Source organism: Gobio gobio, assembly GCF_949357685.1.
Source record: "Gobio gobio genome assembly, chromosome: 10".
Lineage (NCBI taxonomy): Eukaryota > Metazoa > Chordata > Actinopteri > Cypriniformes > Gobionidae > Gobio > Gobio gobio.
In genome coordinates, this window is record NC_137116.1 from 49,309,033 (window position 1) to 49,329,995 (window position 20,963).

Sequence of the window (20,963 nt, forward strand, 5' to 3'; positions counted from 1 at the left end):
TTCATTTACAAAGCGGTCACTTTAACCGCAAGGAGTATTTTTGTGTGACTATTTTTTTTCAGGACTATTTAAACTTTTCGAATCATGTCCATGATTTTTGTGTGTGTTTGTTCACATAGCAAGTGTCAAAACCTTTACCAAGTTTCGTACCATTCCGATAAAGTAAAACATTCTAAAAAAACCACAACATAAAATTTTACGGTCAGATATGACCGAACAGTATCCCGTATCCCACCTCAGTGGCAGCAAACGTGTTTTGTCAGGCAACACGAACACAATAAGTACATTATTTTATTTTTATTTTTAAATTTAAATAGTAGTTAAATCGTTCTAAATATAAAAGAATAGTAACAACTCCAACGATATCAGCACAGAGAAACAATATCATCGGAATCCTGCTGGTGAATAATAAAAACCTTCACAGCCAATCAGAATCCATCTTGCTTTAAAGAACTCTAGCATGCAAACAACAAAACTGCAGGAATAAATGATATTGTCCGCTGGTGTGGATGCTAATATAGTAATTGTTATCTTTATAGTTATCATTCTTGGTGTGAACAGGCCTTAACTCATGTATCGAGTTCCTAACCCTGGAAGATATGTAGCATGTGTGTTGGTACCTGAAGACACGAAGGGATCTGAGAACATGGTGTGTGAAGTAATCTCTGTTGGTAGGTTAAACACCTCTCTCTTTGTGACTGACTGACTGCTGTACTGTGACATGGAGCCTGAGGAGGAGAAGGAGGAGAAAAGAGGGAAAAGAAGAAGAGATGATGAAGTTTCCACCATTCATTATCCTCCAAGAGGATTTTTTATCATAAAAAGCTCACTATGATATTATTAAAATATTTACCAGAGAAATACATAATAAAGCCTAAAGCCTTCACGCTATCATGTCACTCTCTCTGTGACACTGTCCCGCATACCTGCATCTTGAGATTCGATGGTGATGATGCCCTCTCGCTCCGGTCCAAAGCCCTGTGTGGTTTGGGCTTGAACTTTGAATTTGTACGGCATGTTTTCTTTCAGGTCAGAAACAGTCAAAGAAGTTGCAGCGTTGCCATTCACCTGGAAGGAGCGAAGATCTCCTGCACAGACGACATAGATAGGGTCTTAAAAAGTGAAGCTATAGAACAGGGGTATATATGCAAAAAAAAAAACAAATTCTTTCATATGTCAAATAAAAAATAAAGCCAGGTTGGTGCCTGACCTCCGCCGTGCAGCTGTTCACAGGTAACCACATAGCCCAGGATGTCCCCATTGGGTTTGCGGGGTTTCTCCCAGCTCAGCTGCAGTGTGTCTGGACTCAAAGCTGTGAAGATCAAAGGTCCTGGAGCACTGGGAGTGCTGAGAGTGAACGGAGACCCTGAACAACAGCACACACACATGTTTAAGAACAATGAAATGATACATAATAATGTGGTAATATTTCATCAAGATTTCCCAATAGTTGCCACTGCTACTGCTGACATGAGCTACTCTGCCTCTATAGCTACCATAAAAAACAACAATGAACCAACTCACCTGGCATTGGGCTCAGTGGACTCTTGGGGTCGACGGCAGACTCAATGGTAATGACTCCCTCTCTATCAGGACCCCAGCCCTCCCGACTCTGGGCCTTCACTTTGAAGATGTAGGAATGGTTGGGCAGGAGATCCTGAACCACCACAGAGTTCTGAGCGGGATTGTTCACCTCGATGCGCTTTACATCACCTATAAGATGAACACAATACAATACAATGGAAAAATAAATAGGCATAGACAACAACTGTCATTATTTATATCACATATACAAAATTAAATTGATTTATAGCATATAATAATCATTTGCTTAGCTATATATATGTATGAAATACAATTTAGCAATTTATTTGTATATATAAATATAAAAATTATATATATACAGTCATGATCAAAAGTGTATAAGTTTATGATCTCTGTTATTTTGTTAAAATAATTAGCAATTTGCAGATTCTGCAAGGTGTATGTAAACTTTTGACCACAACTGTGTGTGTGTGTACGTATATATAAAAAAGTATGATAATTGATCAATACTATATATATATATATATATATATATATATATATATATATATATATATATATATATATATATATATATATATATATATATATATATATATATATATATATATATATATATATATATATATATATATATATATATAATTTATGATAAATTAGAAAGATATTTGCATAAACTGATAAATATTGATAAATAAGTATAGTATATATTAAATTAACATACTATAATACAGGTTTGATAAAATGGTTGGTTGAAGGTTTGTTTATTATATACATAAAATGTACCATAATTTAGCAATACACACACACATACTTATAAATATTGATAAATAAAAGTATATAATAATTTAATATACTATATTAAAGTTTGAATAAAGTAAAACTAGGATAATAAACGTAAAAAATAAAAGTATAGTTTTTTAGTTTGTTTATTTGTTTTTATACATATATATATCAAGCAATAAATGTATCAATTATAGTATGTAATACTATATATATATATATATATATATAATGAATAAGTACAACAACTATGAATGAGAAGAGATGAATCACCTCCATTGATTTGCTGGTAAAGGACGCAGTAGCCCAGTACACTGGACTCACAGTGGGGCTCCTGCCAGCTCACTTTCAGGGCCGTGGGCCCCAGGGCAGAGAACACCAGTCTGCTGGGGGTCTCAGGAACACCCGGGTTGAAGCGAGAGTCTGAGGGCACAAGCAGTGCAGACGGTAAAATGTCAAACCACAGAACAGACATATTCAATTTTGCGGCCACAAATTGTTTTATTGGTTCAGCACTGGGAAAACAGCAGGGAATTGGCTGAGGTGTGTCAGTCTGCAAATGTTGTTCAGACGCGAGTGGTGTCTCAGGGTTTAATTGCTTGCAGTGTTGGGGGAGTCAAGAAAAGTAGAGACGCTACTAACTTGACTACATTTTTCAGTAGTTCAGCTGCTTTCAAAATAATTTAGCCACTTCTCACAATGACTAGGATGACAAGAAAAAGCTCAATGCTTTGGCACAAATGAATGAAGAAAATAATCGTGTCCTCTCCTAAAATGCTAGATTGTGGACAATTTATCGAGAGTTTAAGTAAATTAACCAGTTCTACATATTTAGTGATGAATTATGATGTTTTATTAGTTTTATTTATTGTAAAATGATCTGTTTAATCTAAGTTCAATGTTGTAAGAAATCCTTAAGTCTCCTGATGCACTGATGGTTGTTTCCGGGTTCACTCACCCTGAAGAACACTATCCAGGTTCTGCAGTGCATCGTTGATATCTTCAGACTGAGTACGAGCTCTGGAGCTCAAGCTGTAGCTGGTAGTTGTGCTCTGGCTGAAGCTAGAGACCCCTGAGAGACAGCCAAGCCACGGCAGGGTGGGGTACGGCAGGGTGTGGCGGGAAAGGGTTGGCAGGCAGCCGTCGCATGACGAGAAAACAGTGAGAGAAAAAAAGTGTAGAGAACAGACAAATGGCATAAGAAAGAAGAGCAGGGTTGAAGCGAGAGTCAGCCGAGGATTCTTGCCAAAAGCTGCACCTTGCAAATTTGATGGACTTTGACACTATGTGCAGGCAGATCTATCAAGCTCACTTTACCTAAATTGTCCAGAAATCCTCCAGACAGGTTTCCCATGACGATAGAATCCCTCACACCATCGCCGTCAGTGTAATGCCTGTTCTCAGATCGCTTCCTCAGGGTCACTTCCTCTTTGAGAAGCCCGCCGTCTCTAAGATCATATCTATGTGTAGTTGAGCCCCCTGATTGAGACAAAGCAACAATAATTGATAAATGAGCTACAAAGGCAATTTATTCAACAGTTTTGTTTTAGAAGCATATGAATTGAATCAAAGAATGATTCACACACCCTTAAATGAAACATTCTGTCACCATTTACTCACCCTCACGCCATTCCAAACCAATTTGACTTTATTACTTTCGTGGAACACAAAAATAGATGTTCTGAAGGATATTCAAGTCTGTTCTTTTCCATAATGAAGGAAGACAGTAAGCAAATACAAAATTACGGGCAAAAAAGTGCCATAAAAGTGGTCCAAATGATTTGTGTGCTATTGCTTAGTGCGAGCAACAGACTGAAATTTACATTCATATTCACTTAAAGGGAAAGATTTTCAGTGAATTACAACTTAAACATCAGCCTATTCCTCACACAAAGCATTTTAGAATAGTTTGGACTACTTTCATGGTACATTTATAATGTATTTGGATGTTTTTGTCAAACATCTCATTCCATGTTAAACAGACAACATTTGGAACACCATAAGGGTAACTAAATACTGAGAGAATTTTCATTTTTAAGGCAAGACACCACAGGTGAATAGGATAACATTTTTAACTAATAGATATCAACAAACTTTCCCCAATTGAGTAATCATAGTGCATTCAGGACAACTGTTTTATATTACAAATTTTCTGAAACGTTATGCTTAAAGGGATAGTTCACCTAAAAATGACCGCCTTTCATATTCAACTTACGAAGATAGTGTAACGCCTCTCGCAGTTCAAAACGCTTACGCTACACCCAACGCCATCGTCGCACCAGTTACGCTTTTTACGTAAGTTGAATATGGAAGACGGTCAGGCGGAAGCTAGATATTTTACTTTATAATGTTAAATATGGATATTTTTCTTACACAAACCCATCGATTCGCTTCAGACGGCCTTTATTAACCCCCAGAGCCGTGTGGATTACTTCTATAATGGATCGATGCACTTTTTTGGGCTGCCGTTCACTGCCATTATAAAGCTTGGAAGAGCCAGGACATTTTTTAATATAACTCTGATTGTACTCGTCTGAAAGAAGAATGATGTCATAAACACCTAGGATGGCTTGAGGGTGAGTAAATCATGGGGTCATTTTCACTTTTGGGTGAACTATCCCTTTAACACTCTAATGCTCTTCGTTTGTTTTTGTTTTTTTTACTTCATCATAATGGTACAAAACTTGGTAAACATAAGCACAGACAAAAAAATATTGACATGATTCGAAAAGGTTAAATGAAAAAATAGTCCTGAAAAAATAGTCACACTTGTACTCTTTGTGGTTAAAGTGACTGCATTGGAAGAGAATGGCAAACAAATTTCATCTAGTGGAAACATTTGGTACTGCGCCCAGACAAAATCTTACTGAAAGCTAATTTTTTGAGATAACAAATTTGGAGCACAACTTGTTTAGATTTATGGCTTTGATGGCTTTGCAGTTTTAGAGTAAAATGTGTTTTGGAAAATATATATTTCAATTAAAATATAATTTTTTCTTAATAATGCAAATAAAAGATTTCAATAGCTTAATGTAAGTTTGCTTTTTTAAACTTTTTTCACTTCAGCAATATATAGTATTTTCATTTAATAAAAAAAATTATAATAATTTAGTATTTTTATGACCGCCACACAAAGAGCACTAGAGGGTTAATCAAGAGAATGATATACCAAACAAACCCCTTTGTAAAAACCTTAAAGTCCCAGTGAACCGGAAGTTGCAACTGATTTTATTTCACTGCTGTGACGTATTTCCAAGTGAAACGGAATATTGAATAGAGGGCAGGGTTTTACTTCAGCGCTCCTCCTCTCCATCTCTCGCTCATAGCAGACTAACGGTTGGAAGGGAGTGTTTAAGGATATTCAAACTCAAGCTGTCAAACTGACGTCATCTGTGAAGGAACGCCATTCCAGACTGGAAGTTACTTTTCAGATTTTGATTAAAGATTACCACGGCAAACATTTTTTTTCTGTGTATTAACTTGCACAGATTAATTGTTCACTCTAAGACCTGTAATGTGTGCTAACAAAGTAAATAAGGTGATTTCATGAGGACTTTAAGAATATAGATTGGAATAAAACATGTAAGTGCAGTTTGTAATTGTAAATTATTTGATGTGAAAATGGCCTTTAAAGAGCATTCTATTTAAAAAAAACCTACAGACACAAATAGATAACGCGCAGTAAAATAAAAACCTAAACGTGTATTTTGAATGTTTTGTTTCCACTATTCTGACAGAAGACATGTTGTGGAAGCAAAATTGCCCACAATCTCAAAATTGACCAGTAAATGGAGAAAAAAAAACAATGCTTTTGCCTATTAACTATTTCTTTGAGCATCTTACCGATACCTTTGCCAGAAATGTATGTTGTGGAGCTGCTGTGATTGGTCACAGCGGGGCGGGGGGTGGAATGGCTGTACGTAGATGAGGAGGAGCTGACGTTGCGGGAGAGGGAACTGCTTCCTCCCGGGAACAGGAAATTCTGGTCCCACTTGCCATTTACAAACTGTTCTGTAAGGACATATGAGAAAAAGACGTTGATTTCAAGAGTTAGCATAGCAACATTGGAGCATTACAATTCACAGTTGAAGTTAGCGCTCCAGATTAGCGCTTTGAGCTGCAGCCTAGAGGAGGGAATCACCTCAACAAACCCAAACTGCAGAAAGCCTCTCAGTTCAGAAGAAGAAACAATATTTCTATGTCAGCAATGGAATTAGCAATCTACATTAAGCAAGAGAAATGATGCCAGCTAGCACTCTGAGTCTCTTGATGCCAGTTAGCACTCAAGCGACTTTGATAGCACAGCTGTGGGTTGACGTTGGGTGTAGCTGGCATGCTGTCTGCCAGGAACAGGTCTTCACCTTGTGACAGGGTCTGGGCAAGACTATCGCTGGCATCTGTGGCTGGGCTCAGGCGGCAGGGGATGATGTCAGCAGGCAGTTTCCAGGACACTTTACGAAGATCCAGGTCCGAACCAACTAGCTGGACATACTTCCAGCGTGAGCCTTCCGTAATCATGTGGGGAAGCAAGCAAGGCACAGAGGATGTGTGGGCTGTCCGTGCTCAATTTAATTCACCCAAAAATGAAGATTCTGTCATTATTTACTAATTTTGTTCTAAATCTGTATGACTTTTCTGAACACAAAAACATTAGTTCTGTCAGGACCACTACCGTCAAAGATGACTGACAATTAGCATATATTTTGTATTGGTGGTATGATTCTGTTCTGGGCAAGAACTCTCTGCACATCTAAGCAGCCTAGCATGAGCAGGGAGTGCAGCGATAACTCCCCGTTAGGGTAAACTGAACAGAACCAAAATAATGTATTGTGGATATCATTAATGTCAATTTTTAATGTACAGCATAATTCGGGAATTTAGTCTGATTCAAGGGGAATCAGAATGCCAAATCCTGACTGGACTAGAGGAGGAGCTGGGGATGGAGGAGGGCAATTAGCGATAGAAACGCCATAGCTGCTGATAATACTGAAGGAGGTTATATATGTGTGCTGTGATAGACGTCGTATTCCTAGGTAGATGTGATCAGCTGACAGTCAGCTGATGCAAGCTTGACTAACGTGACCTGCCAGAACTAATGCTACGTTTGATGTCTGTGCTTTTTCCATATGATAAAAGTGAATGTGGCTAAAGCTCATTTGGATCATAAAACTAGGATAAAAGTAGTTATCTATTTCCCCGCAATTTTCCCGCTTTTGTTATACGATAAGGGGCGCATCTTCTGAAAGAGTACAGAATCTCCGGATCAAAATACAGGCGAAAAAGAAGCAGAAACAAGCAATAGCATATCGTTAGCCTCATAGCATAATTCCCAAATCAGATTGGCCAAAAAATTACTTAGGCAATTATGCTATGAGGCTAACGATATGCTATCGCTTGTTTCTGCTTCTTTTTCGCCTGTATTTTGATCCGGAGATTCTGTACTCTTTCAGTATGTGCCCCTTATCGTATAACAAAAGCGGGAAAATTGCGGGGAAATAGATAACTACTTTTATCCTAGTTTTATGATCCAAATGAGCTTTAGCCACATTCACTTTTATCATATGGAAAAAGCACATATGCTCAAAGAAATAGTTAAAGGGTTAGTTCACCCAAAAATGAAAATTCTGTAATTAATTACTCACCCTCATGTCGTTCGCCACCCGTAAGACCTCCGTTCATCTTCGGAACACAAATGAAGATATTTTTGTTGAAAGCTGATGGCTGAGAAAGGCTTCAGATAGGCCTCCATTGGCATTCAGTACATTTACACTCACAAGACGCATAAAAGGCACTTAAAACGTCGTTACAAAGTCCATCTCACCACAGTGGCTCTACAATAATTTTACGATGCGACGACAATAGTTTTTGTGCGAAAAAAAAAATCTAAATAACGCCTTTATCCAACTTGTTCTTGTCTTCCGTGTGTGCCTCCACGACACATGCACGAGAATTTTACGCAGATCCGGCGTTCGGACACATGACCCAGAAGCGATTTGTTTACAAGCAGAGGAAGGCGCGTGTATCTAAGCTGTTGAATTCTACATTGATCGTGCTTTAGGTCTCGGCGTAGTGCTCAAAATGGGGCTAAAGTGTGCATTTCATGGATTCCCGAACGCCGGCGCTACGTCATATTCTCGCACATGCATCGTGGAGGCACACACGGAAGACAAAAAGTGGTTGAATAAAGTCGTTATTTAGATTTTTTTTACAAAAACTATTGTCGTCGCTTCGTAAAATTATTGTAGAGCCACTGTGGTGAGATGGACTTTGTAACGACGTTTTAAGTGCCTTTTATGCGTCTTGGGAGTGTAAATGTACTGAATGCCAATGGAGGCCTATCTGAAGCCTTTCTCAGCCATCAGCTTTCAACAAAAATATCTTCATTTGTGTTCCGAAGATGAACGGAGGTCTTACAGGTGTCGTACGACATGAGGGTAAGTAATAAATGACAGAATTTTCATTTTTGGGTGAACTAACCCTTTAATGCATCATTCTGTAAGATGATGCATTTGTAAAATAACTTGATCATCAACATTAAACAGCATATAAATCAAAACTGCCTAATATTTTCCGAATGAAAAGTCTAATCAGGACGAGCTAAAGGGGGTGTTTATGGACCTGATCTACTCCATCTGTGTTTTGATGATCGTTTTGCATCCCATCCAGATGAAGTCTTTGACAAAAACGCGATTCTTACAGCTTTTTGCATGTTGCTTTTTTTATCAAGCCTGCACACATTCAAGTGTTGAAAAAAAAGAAAGCTATATATATTTTTTGTTTAAAAGTAGAGCATGTTCTTTCTTTTGATCTATTGCATGTTGAGATATTCCTGCAGCAAAATATTCTGGTGGCCTTGAAAGTTTTGTGAAAATGATCAAAAATGCTGGTGCTGGCTGGCAACTTTTAAAAAATGCTGGCGGGGAAAGAGTTAAAGGGTTAGTTGACCCAAAAATGAAAATAATGTGATTTATTACTCACCCTCATGCCGTTCCACACCCGTGAGACCTTTGTTAATCTTCGGAACACAAATTAAGATTTTTTTGTTGAAATCCGGTGGCTCAGTGAGGCCTGCATAGCCAGCAATGACATTTCCTCTCTCAAGATCCATTAATGTACTAAAAACATATTTAAATCAGTTCATGTGAGTACAGTGGTTCAATATTAATATTATAAAGCGACAAGACTATTTTGGTGCGCCAAAAAAACTAAATAAATAATGATGGCCAATTTCAAAACACTGCTTCATGAAGATTCTGAGCGTTATGAATCAGTGTATCGAATCAGCGTATCGAACCGGAGGCCAAAGTCACGTGATTTCAGCAGATGGGCAGTTTAACACGCCATCCGAATAATGATTCAACACACTGATTCATAACGCTTCGAAGCTTCATGAAGCTGTGTTTTGAAATCGGCCATCACTATTTAAGTCGTTATTTAGTTTTTTTGGCTTCGTTTTATTTGTCGCTTATTAATATTAATATTGAACCACTGTACTCACATGAACTGATTGAAATATGTTTTTAGTACATTAATGGATCTTGAGAGAGGAAATGTCATTGCTGGCTATGGAGGCCTCACTGAGCCATCGGATTTCAACAAAAATATCTTAATTTGTGTTCCGAAGATGAACGAAGGTCTCACGGGTGTGGAATGGCATGAGTCTGAGTAATAAATGACATTATTTAATTTTTTGGGTGAACTACCCCTTTAATAAAATTATTTTGTGAAATGTTAATCACAAGTCTATTTGTATTTGATAAATGTATATTTCATTGTATATTTCAAGTCTTCTGAAGCCATGTGCCAGCTTATGTGAGGAATAGACTGAAATATAACTCATTGGCTGAAGAATCTTGCCCTCTGAAAGTCTGAATAAGTGTGAATGAGATTTAAAAGTAATGGCAGATAGGAAGGTGTTCAGTGAATATCAATTTATATTTTGGTATGTTTCTCAAAACTATAATTTTGCTTCAAATCACCATATGGACCATAATTATGATAGTTTTTGTGTCATTTTTGTAGTGTCCACTCGCATTCACTGTCTTCTTACGGAGAAAATCAGCCTCTTATTCTGTGCTCCCTGAAGTAAGAAAGTCATACAGTTTTCCACATCCTGAGGGAGAGTAAATGATGACAGAATTTTCATATTTGGGTGAACTGTTCCTTTAATAACTATAAATAGGCAAAGAAGGAAAGAAGAAAATGTGGGAAGCTGATGTCTTCCGAGACCATCCATGATGCTAAAGGTGTTTAGTTTAACTAGCAAGGCCAAGTCTGATCAATCTTGCCAAATGAGAGCCGAAGAAGCCCAAACGTTGCAACATTCCCTGAAGGCTGCGCAAACAAGTTAAACTTCCATAAAAAGCCCAGTCACCCAGTTTGACAAAGCCAAAAGAAAAGAAAAAGACATTGTTCCATGGCAAAGGCAAGTGCTTGTGGGGTCTTCAGTGCACAGGGGACTAGAAAGAGCCTTTCGATTTCAACAGGAGTTGCATATGAATGATGTAACAACATCATCCTGTTACACCAAAGATGAAGGCAGACCATGATGACCATATCTGACTGCCATTGACCAATACTTTCTACAGGTCAGCGTAGCACAAAAAAAGCACAATTCCACCAACATGTTCAGGCATGCAATACGGACAAGCATTGACATGTTTTGGAAAACTTGTCGTGTTTTAGTTTCCTGCTATCCCCGATGAAAAGACTAGCATTGTTACACCGTGTCTACACCAGAAATGACAGTTGTTGTGTCGCGCCGCAACAGCTCGAGGCTGTCTACAATGGATGCGGTTGTTGCAAATCCATTTGTTCTTTGTGTCAGAAATAGCGTGAGTGCTTGAAGTATGTCAGTATTAGAATGGGGCATCAGTTTACTGTCGTGTTGCATCGCGCCGCATCCAGTGTAAACAGCATTACTGATTATAATGGGTTCTATCTGCTTTTTGTCACGTCATGTAACTCACGTCTGGTGTAGACACGGTGTTCAGATGCTAGTGTGCTGGTTTCCCATTTACCAAGAGTTGCATGGCCAACCAGTTTACCCATGCTGCTTGACCACCTTCACCAGCTCAAGTTTTGCTAGTGAACCAGAACAAAACCAGTAGTATGAACCATCCTTGAACATCATGGAAATACAACCTGGTCTTTTTAGCAGGGATGTTCACCAAATACACTACCGTTCAAAAGTTTGGAGTCATTAAGATTTGTTATGTTTTTGAAAGAAGTCTCACCACACCTGCATTTATTTGATTAAAATACAGTAAGGCAAAAATATTGTGAAACATTATTACAATTTTAAAGGACTGTTTACTATTTTAGTGTTTATTTTTCTGTTTAATATATTATAAAATGTAATTTATTCCTGTGATGGCAAAGCTGAGTTTCCAGCATCTTCAGTGTCACCAGATCCTCCGCTTTACCGTATTAAACATGAAAAACAATGTCAGTGTCTCGTTTCTTCAGAAGTACAACTTCATTTTCTACTATAAAGCATCCTGATTTTGTTCGAAACATGTCACATCAGTTAGTTCTTGAAGTATATCGGGCCTTAAAAATATTAATTTCTTTCTTACTGACTCAAACGTTTGGGTAGTGTACATTGACATGATTTTAATGTGTTGCAATAGTGCACCACATCACAAAAGACACCCACCTTCGGACAGATCTGTGACGCTAGGCCTCAGGCTACTTGTTGGGGATCGTAGTACTTCATTACTGTACATCAGATAGCTGTCATAGTCATCACCAGCTTCTGCATCCACAATGGGAATGTCGGGAATGATGGGAACTGTAGGATTGATGTAAACCATAACAAACACAATTAATCCACAGGCAGTACAACGGTTTACTAAACAACTGCTTGAGTTCGATTCTACCCCATTTTTGTGAGACGCTTACTTGACATGGGTCTGGTAGGCTGTGATGCCAGGTTGATTGTGGCCTCTCTATATGGGCCCCAGCCCACCTTATTGCGAGCACGCACTTTGTAACAATAAGTCTGAGAAGGCTGCAGGTTCTCGATGAGCAGCATGCGCTTTTTGGGGTTATCAATCATCACCTTCTTAGAAGGTCCTGAAGGCTCTGGACAGAAAAATAAATATGGATATTTACAATCAGAGAAGCATTAAATCACAAAAAAAGTCACAATACTGACACAAAGATGTCATAAAGGGTATCTTACTTTTGTCTTCATCTATGGGTATGTAGATGACCTCATATGAAGTGATGACACCATTGGTCTCTGCTGGCTCTGCCCAGCTGACCTGAGTGACAGTGGGGCTGATGACATTGAAAGCCAAGCGACCAGGTTCACCGGGTCCTAGAGAGGTTAAATAATGCAGATGGACATGTTTGTGAGACAGAAGCTTCAAAAAGCAACAACGGGCATGCTAGAAAAGAACAAATAGAAAAAATAGGACATGCATGCTTCCCAAAAATCTGAAAAAGTCCATTAAAATCCCCAATTAGAACAAATACAAAATTCGAAGATTGACTTACCATCCTCTAGAGTCTGGCATGGGATCATATCGCTGTAATTGCCCTCTCCAAGTGCATTGTAGCCACAAACGCGCATCTCGTAATCGCAGTACGGGTAAAGATTAGTGAGCTCGGCTTGAGGAGTCTTCACATCCAGCACCTGAGCATCAGCCTCAGGATCTCCATATATCCAGTACTTCACCTGGAAACAGCAAATCATGGCTCAAATGTCATATTTAACATCATTTTCAACAGCTCTTTAGCTAAACTAGTGTCTTTTGAAATACTAATCTCATAAAAATACTGCAACTAAATAGCAGAAATGGACTGGTGCTGAAAAGCTATGATAAACTGTCACAACAAAAATGTATTAATATAGAAAAGATAATAATATTTCACAATAGTATGGTTTTCTGTATTTATGAATGCAGCTTTGATGAGCATAAGAGAGTTTTTAAAAAAAACATTAAAAAACAAACCTTACCAACTCCAAACTTTAATTCATTTATATATAATCTCTGTATTTCAACGTGTATAAAATAGCACAATCAAAAGCAGCACAATTACATTTATTTAATAAACTATAAATTAAAAAAATCTATGAATAAAGTCACATTACAACTTATAAAGCCTAAATGTTCTCCTGCAACTTTAATGTCACATTCCTGGCTTTTGCTACTACGAATTAAGTAAACAACATCTTATATTGGTTAATGCGGTGTTAAATACCGAAGATTTTAAACTGTATCTAATCAGTAACATGATTAGTGGTCTGAGGCAGATGTCTTGAATAACGGCTGTTGCTTTACTGGGCGTAGTTTCTAATATTTTTATTTATTAAACTTTAAAGAGGTACAAAAAAAAGTTCATACATGGTAAATAATACAAAAACTGATGCAATTTTGTTATGTGGTATGGCAGATATCATGTTGCGTGACCTACCTTGTAACCATTGGCATTTGTACAGGGGTTCCAGTTCAGACGGATGTTTTTAGGGCCGGTAGCGACAGCTTTGATGTTGGTTGGGGAGTAGAGGCGTCCTCCAGGAGATGTGGCTGACTGATTAACATATTCCATTTTCTGTAAATCCTGCATTTTCCCATCCCCTGAAATCACAAAACACAAAGATTATGTGTCATTCAGCATCTAGAGATTAAAGGGTTCAGTTCTCCCATAAACATGAACTAAGCTAAACAAAATAATGAATAATTTAGCATTACAAATGGTTGCAAACATGGACCCTCTTTTTTCTCACCTCTACCATCGATGACATTTACCAGCGTAGTCTTCCTCTCTCCAATGACTGCACTGTTGCTTGGGTCGAATAGTTCCAGTTGGAAGGTCTCGGGTACGATGGGAGATGGATACGCACGAGGATCAATGACAATATTCTTTTCCATCTCGCCAGGAGAAAATTTGAGAGGACTGGAAAGGTCAAAGCGTGAGGCTTTCTTTGTGCGCCAGTACACGGTGGTCGGACCCTCCTGGTTTCGACTGCGTACCACAGGTATGGAATATAGCTGGTCGGCTGTATTGTAAGTTTGAGTACTCTTCTTAAAATTCATGACACTGGGTTCTGTGAGGACAATTCACATTTAGGTTAGGGAATAACAACAAATTATAATTTCAGATCTGTAAACCTGATATGTACCTGGTTTATCGGCGATGGTGATGGTGGTGCGTGGGTAACGGCCTAGTTTAGCACCTTGCCGGGGGTTACTCAGATCCATCACAAACTGTTTGACCTGTTTGTCCTCTAGTAGTCCATCTCCTTCCCCAAGCTCCAAGAGTTTCACTGGGACGGTCTTCTGCGTTTCCCCTGGTCCATAACTCATGTCTCCATCGACTGAGATATAGTCCTGTGCAAGTAAGTGAAGAGAAGGTAAAAATTTGCAAGACGACATTACCCCCATCAAACAATGAGAAATGACTTCTGCATGTTCTTTGGCCTTATATAGTTAAATATGATCAAATCAATTTAAATACACTACAGACTATAACGATGAAACTCAAGATGTAAAGTTAGTGTATTTTACCTTCTTGTCTTTGGCAGTGAGGTCACGGGTGCAGTATGTGACCTGTGTCCGTCCATCCTCTATAATCTCACGACTGATCGGGATGTTCGCCACACCGTCCTGACGACTGTAGGTGTATGACGGCTGCAGGAAGGTGAAGATGCTCCTTGCTATGGTAGAACAAATAAACAAACAATACACAAACAAAAATCAACATTTTTGATCATGCATCACAAAATTGTTTTAGATTTATTCTTAAAACAAACGTATCTATATTAACTTAATCTAATAATAAAAAAGGTCTTATCTTACACAATTTTGCTTCTTATGTTGTTTTAAGGATGTTGAAATATTCTTGATGAAAAATAAAACTGTTTTTAGCTGTTTTTACAAGTAAAACTTCCTATTACCATGTTCTTTAATCACTGTAATGTTGACATGATCTTTGCCAATCTTTGCCATTCCAACTGGAACATCAACTGCTTGCACAAGCAGCTCCTTCTTTTCATCATCCTCATCTTTGACGAACAGGGGAACCCGGACATCCACTGACTCCACGCCCTCCTGAAACTCCACAGCACCTGCCGCCTCTACAGAGGAGAAGAGGAAGGGGAATCAGAACAATTGAAATTACACAACAAATTTGAAATGTTACAGAATAACAACAACATACTGTAACCAAACTATGACAGCACACCGCAAAAAATGCTTTTTTTTACTTGGTATTTTTGTCTTTTTACAGTCCAAATATCTAAAATGGTTTTAAAAAGACAAGATATTATGTCTAGTTTTCTGAAAACAATTTATTTTGCTTATTAAAACAATCAAAATTATCTGCCAATGGGGTAGGAAAAAATCATCTTTTTTCCATTTGAATTAAGATTATTTTTCTTACCCTACTGGCAGATTATTTTGCTTGTTTTAAGCCAAAACTCTATTTAATTTTGGTTTGTTTTTTCCGAAAACAACAATATTTTATGCCATTTTACTTTATCTAGTAAATGCATCTTGATTTAAGACTTTTTAGATATTTGGACTGGAAACAAGACAAAAAATACTAAGTAAGCATTTTTTTGCAGTGCAGTTGATAGTGTGTTTGAGAAAAATAAGTGTGTTTGTACCTCTGTCAGTAGCTACGGTGTAGTAGCCTGGAACCACCTTCAGATCCCGGAAGTTTCCGGCCTGAACCTGTTTATCAGTCAGTTTCACAATATCTGGGTAACTGGCCCGAGGGGCAGTTAAAACTGTGTCCACAATTGTGTTGTTCTGTCTGTGGATGAAAATGAAAATAATTATTGTTCATCTTAACGTTTTGAGATTTTTGAATTCAGTTTGATTTCAGTAAATCTCAAGAAATATTCAGGTTATATATTTTACCCCAAAAAGAAAAGAAAAGTGCACAAAGATTGCAAAGTACGTAATACATAATACTTTGCATAATGCTTAATGCAAATACATTTTCTTTATCTTTGATATTATTTTCATGAGAAATTAAGTCTAATTTGTATTAATCAATAAACTCTTAGACTTAAAACGACAAACAGTATTTCATTAATGTAATCAACTGTAGCTATTGTACCTCTTTCCAGAATTTCTTTGTGTCCTGAGGGAAAAGAAAAACAGTACATTCAGACACATGTCGAAATCTGAGACTCATCCAATACTTTAGAAAAATTTGCCCACAAGGCACAGCTTCAGCAATTTTTATGAGTCACTGAGAGCTACTTCTCACCTGAACCGAGTCTTTTGCACTCTCTGTGCGCCAGGGATCTGCAGGAACACGTCACTGAGCTGTTTATGAAGAACACAGAGAGTCATTCGCAGTCAGGCATGATCATTCATGTGCGAGAAGTTGCTTCTTGGTTATATTTTTGTTTGTTTTTTTGGGATCATCACACATTTATAAGCACTCACGTTGTCCTCTACTTCTCGTTTGAGCACGTCTGTGTCCCGAGCCTCAAGGTGGGAAAGAGTTTCGGAATATTGCCGGTTTAGACGAAGAGAGACTGGGTACTGGACTATGACGAATAGAAAGGGATGAAAGAAAATGAATATGTGCTAAACAAGCACGAAAAGATACCTGTGTGGTTTTACAAGTTAAATTTGTTCACCTAAAAATAAAAATTCTACCATCATTTACTCATCCTCATGTAATTCCAAACCTGTATGACTTTCTTTCTTCTGTGGAACACAAAAAAAAGTGATATTTTTTTGGGGGGAATAGTCCATACAATGAAAACCAACAGGGTCCACTGTTGTTTTGGACCACATTGACTTTCAATGTATAGACAAAAACTTTTGAAACATTTATAAAAAGAATCTTCTTTTGAGTTCCACAAAAGAAAGCAAGTTATACAGGTTTGGAACAACAAGAATTACAATTTTAGGGTGACCTATTGCTTTAATTTTGGACCCTGGTCACACTAGACGACCTGATGATCTGAATCTCAGTTTAGACTCACTGGTCTCATTGGGGTTGGGTTTGATTTGGTTCTGGGGGTGGTTTGGTCCTCGATGAACATTGTCCGTCACTTTCCAGCGCACAATGTCTGTGCTCTTGGGTGGGCCGGTGCGCACCATCGGGGTGTCCAAATGATCAGAGGTCAACAAAGACTGACGTAGCATGTAGTGGTCTTCTTTGAATCCCACCATACGACCTGCCGATCACACACACATTAACAACAATACACTATGTCTGTTTCTGCTGATCTCCCTTTAATGTAACTTAAGTGTAACAGAATGATTACCTCTGCCACAGCATGGAAGAAGAGCAAGACATGCCTGTTGGGGACAGACGCAAACGTGAATTAATTGAGATATAACATTACTACACACATCCTAACCAGTTTTAAACAGCAAGTTACTTGCTTGGTTTCAATACAATAGAATCAAAGCCAATCAGAACATATTTCATATATAACACAATCAGAGGCATTTTTTTGGTTTTTATATTATACTGTACACCAATACAGTAAAATCTCATTGATTGGCAGTCCTGCTCGACTTAGCAGTAAATTACACATCAAACATGTTCTGATTGGTTGTCATTTTGTTTTTTTCTGCAGCATTTTCACTTTCATTCAGAACAGAAAATTATTTGACACTGGAAGCTTGTCATGTTGTGCCTTATTAGGTCATGGTGTCATTGTGTCAGTTTGTCCTTGAATATTTTTTCCATGTTTTTTTGTGTGTGTGTGTGTGTGTGTGTGAATGTGCATTTGGATCTACTTAGCTATAGTTTGATTACAGAAAAAACACCCACAAGTTAGCTAAATCCGACATGGAAGGAGACATGGAAAAAAAATATTTATTTTAGGAGTATGGGAATGTGGTATGGATTAGTCTATAGTAATTATAAAAAGGGCTTGACGTGAACTTTTTTGCTCACCAGCCACTGTGGCTAGTGGTTTTCCAATGTTACTAGCCACTCAGCATTTTCACTAGCCACAATTTTGTTGTTAGGAAATTTGTTGTTGGCTATATGTAAATTACCACTGTAGACATCCAAATCAATATATGACATAACTGGTCATCAACAGCTGTTTGTCTGAAAAAAATAAGAGTTATATTTCTATCAGCTATGACACATTTAAATCTAGCATAATTTGTGTATGTGCCCATACTTAAATATAAAAATTTAAAATTTTATGATTAAAATATGATTTTTTATATTTAATAACTAATCTAAAAGGTGTGCCACATACCCGATACCTATATGAACACTTTACAGTTGGTTTTATGACTGTAAGCCATTCTCTTCAAATGCTATTGAAGTTAGAAACATGTACAAAAATGTTGCATGTAACTTTAGAGTCACATCAGGTGCGCTATGGTTCTGTTGTGATAATAGTTTGAAACTATTTTCGCTGCTGAAATAGAACAAAAACAGTCAATCACTGTATGATTAATTAATCTCCAACGTACATCGCATGCACATCTCTGCTTTGATGAGTGAGTAAGAGCGCGCTCTGAAAAAAACTCTGGCGTTTCAGCGTTGACTGATCTGATCGTCTGATTATGACATTGCATTTATAAGCTCAACAGACTTGCGTGTGATTGGTTATAATGCGCATCGCGATTATAACAGATGCCTTTTGAGAAGACCAAGTGGCTAGTGGGAGTGACTGTGTTACACGCCACAGCTGAAATCCACCCGCAAATGGCGGGTTGGCGGGTGTTAATGTCAAGCCCTATCTTGATATAAAATAATAGTAATCTATGGTACAGTATGTCTGTGTAGCTACCTCACAAAAACGCTAGAATCTATATTAATATGCTTTGTATGTTTGTGTATGTGTGTGTATGTGAGTGTGTGTGTGGGTGTGTGTGAGCGCAGCTACCTGGCAGCAGGAGCAGTATTTCCAGCAGCAGAGCAAAAGCAAACCAAGCAATAACATCAGAAACATAATGAGAGGAATCAACCACAGGAAACCTGCAGGTGGACAGTCTAACACATGGAGAAACAATCAGTTAGTTTAACTCTGGCACTCTTGTTCAAGAGCTAGAAATACAGAATAAGTAGTAGGTACATAACTACAAAACATATAGCTCCATTTTATTTAATATGAAATAATATAGATGTATCATGTATATGAATATCCCATTTAAAATGTACCTACAGGCCACCCAAATGGCAAAATGCTGTATACATTAAAGAAAAACTTTTAGAATGAATATTTATGAATATTTCACCTTTCTTTTTCTTCACTAGGACTCTGTGTTCTTTGTCTGTGATGTTTGATGGATAATTCACAGTGTAGTGATACGTGCAGTCGTCATCTTCATCACGAAAACTGCATCTCTCTATCACGTTTTTATCTGTGTACACAAATAAATCAATCCTTCATTTGTTCATCCATCCATAAACAAATCCATGAGTATAGCTATGTCTTAATACAAAAGAAAGATCTGATGCCTTACCTTCTTTAAGCTCTTCCACCAAGATTATTTTAAATTGGCACTCTTCGCATTTCCGTCCTTTTCTCTCACCAGTGTTCCAGGCTTGGCACTGAACGCAGCTCCTCTTGGCTTCACACATACCCAATTGTTGCTGCATTGTGAGAGACGGTTGGTACAAGGACATTTGTTAACTAATAGTACTTATTAACATGCATAGAAAAGGAGTACAGACAGATGGACACACATTCACAGACACCACAGTCGTACCTGGAAGTTCGCTTCACAAGTGGGGCTCAGCGGAAGTCCAGAGTGTTCACACTCACAACGACCACATTTACACACACCACGGTCATTGCAGATGCCCTACAAAAGAGAAAAACTATTTATATACACAGAACTGCGTTTTAGCTGGAACACCTGTGATATTTGTTATAAAGTTAGACATGTATTGATATCGAAATATTGACCAACACTGTCATGATCATCTATATTGCCTTTTCCCTTACAAAGGCAAAATGATACATATTTATTCAAATCAAGTTATGAGCAAAATCAGGTCTCTTAGACGATGATCAGTCCAGCAGGTTACAAAATAAACCCAAACTGGATGATCTTGATCACCCTGAAGATGTTTTCAAGTATTTTGTGATTCTGTACATTAGCCAGTTTATTACATGGCTACTCAAATGACTACTCAAATAAACTAAATAATGATATGATTTGCGAATATATTATTATGTGAGAAGAAAGAGGCTACAGAGTGATATAAGAGACTTTACAGTCATTCTTCATTATATCAAAATATTTGACCACAGAATGTTGTGATTGACCAATTAGAGTCCAATAATCCAAAAATAAAAATTTCAAAAATAAGTAATATTTAAAAATAAACATGAATATTGACAAATACCACACATATATCAAGTGAGATTTAAAATAGTATTAATAATGTTTATATAGACTAACATTCAAAAGCTTGGGGTCGGTAAGATTTATTTGATCAAAAATATGGTAACTGTAATATTGTGAAATATTATTGTGAGCTTTACCCCTCTGCTATCCAGACATGAGTCGTTGCTTATGGGACATTCACAGGCATCTCCAGACCAGCCTGGTGTACACGCACATCTGCCCATACTGCAGCTTCCACGTTCTGTTGTCACAAACAAAGGTGAAAGATCACAAACCTCGAAACGGTAAGTATGACAACACGTCAAAGCATGTACATCATTTTCAAAT

General features: G+C 37.7%; 1 protein-coding gene across 4 annotated transcripts in view; it reads right to left on the reverse strand.

The window, feature by feature from the left end:
• The window catches only part of itgb4 (integrin, beta 4), a 43,501-nt gene that overhangs the window by 2,521 nt on the left and 20,017 nt on the right, over window positions 1–20,963 (reverse strand). Inside the window, exons 14-41 of one of the 4 annotated variants that reach the window (XM_079828174.1) lie at window positions 20,774–20,877; window positions 19,992–20,087; window positions 19,746–19,875; window positions 19,518–19,643; window positions 19,166–19,272; window positions 17,573–17,606; window positions 17,288–17,482; window positions 16,740–16,843; window positions 16,558–16,616; window positions 16,405–16,428; window positions 15,947–16,095; window positions 15,236–15,415; window positions 14,847–14,995; window positions 14,462–14,669; window positions 14,066–14,386; window positions 13,753–13,916; window positions 12,832–13,012; window positions 12,515–12,652; window positions 12,232–12,414; window positions 11,987–12,121; window positions 6,178–6,339; window positions 3,646–3,807; window positions 3,287–3,400; window positions 2,602–2,751; window positions 1,525–1,713; window positions 1,211–1,366; window positions 927–1,088; window positions 621–728 (exon numbers count right to left, since the gene is read on the reverse strand). In XM_079828174.1, coding sequence (XP_079684300.1) covers window positions 621–728; window positions 927–1,088; window positions 1,211–1,366; window positions 1,525–1,713; window positions 2,602–2,751; window positions 3,287–3,400; window positions 3,646–3,807; window positions 6,178–6,339; window positions 11,987–12,121; window positions 12,232–12,414; window positions 12,515–12,652; window positions 12,832–13,012; window positions 13,753–13,916; window positions 14,066–14,386; window positions 14,462–14,669; window positions 14,847–14,995; window positions 15,236–15,415; window positions 15,947–16,095; window positions 16,405–16,428; window positions 16,558–16,616; window positions 16,740–16,843; window positions 17,288–17,482; window positions 17,573–17,606; window positions 19,166–19,272; window positions 19,518–19,643; window positions 19,746–19,875; window positions 19,992–20,087; window positions 20,774–20,877 — 3,990 coding nt within the window. Of the gene's footprint in view, window positions 1–620; window positions 729–926; window positions 1,089–1,210; window positions 1,367–1,524; window positions 1,714–2,601; window positions 2,752–3,286; window positions 3,401–3,645; window positions 3,808–6,171; window positions 6,340–11,986; window positions 12,122–12,231; window positions 12,415–12,514; window positions 12,653–12,831; window positions 13,013–13,752; window positions 13,917–14,065; window positions 14,387–14,461; window positions 14,670–14,846; window positions 14,996–15,235; window positions 15,416–15,946; window positions 16,096–16,404; window positions 16,429–16,557; window positions 16,617–16,739; window positions 16,844–17,287; window positions 17,483–17,572; window positions 17,607–19,165; window positions 19,273–19,517; window positions 19,644–19,745; window positions 19,876–19,991; window positions 20,088–20,773; window positions 20,878–20,963 lie in introns of all 4 variants that reach the window. The other 3 variants (XM_079828173.1, XM_079828176.1, XM_079828175.1) reach the window with 3 other exon arrangements.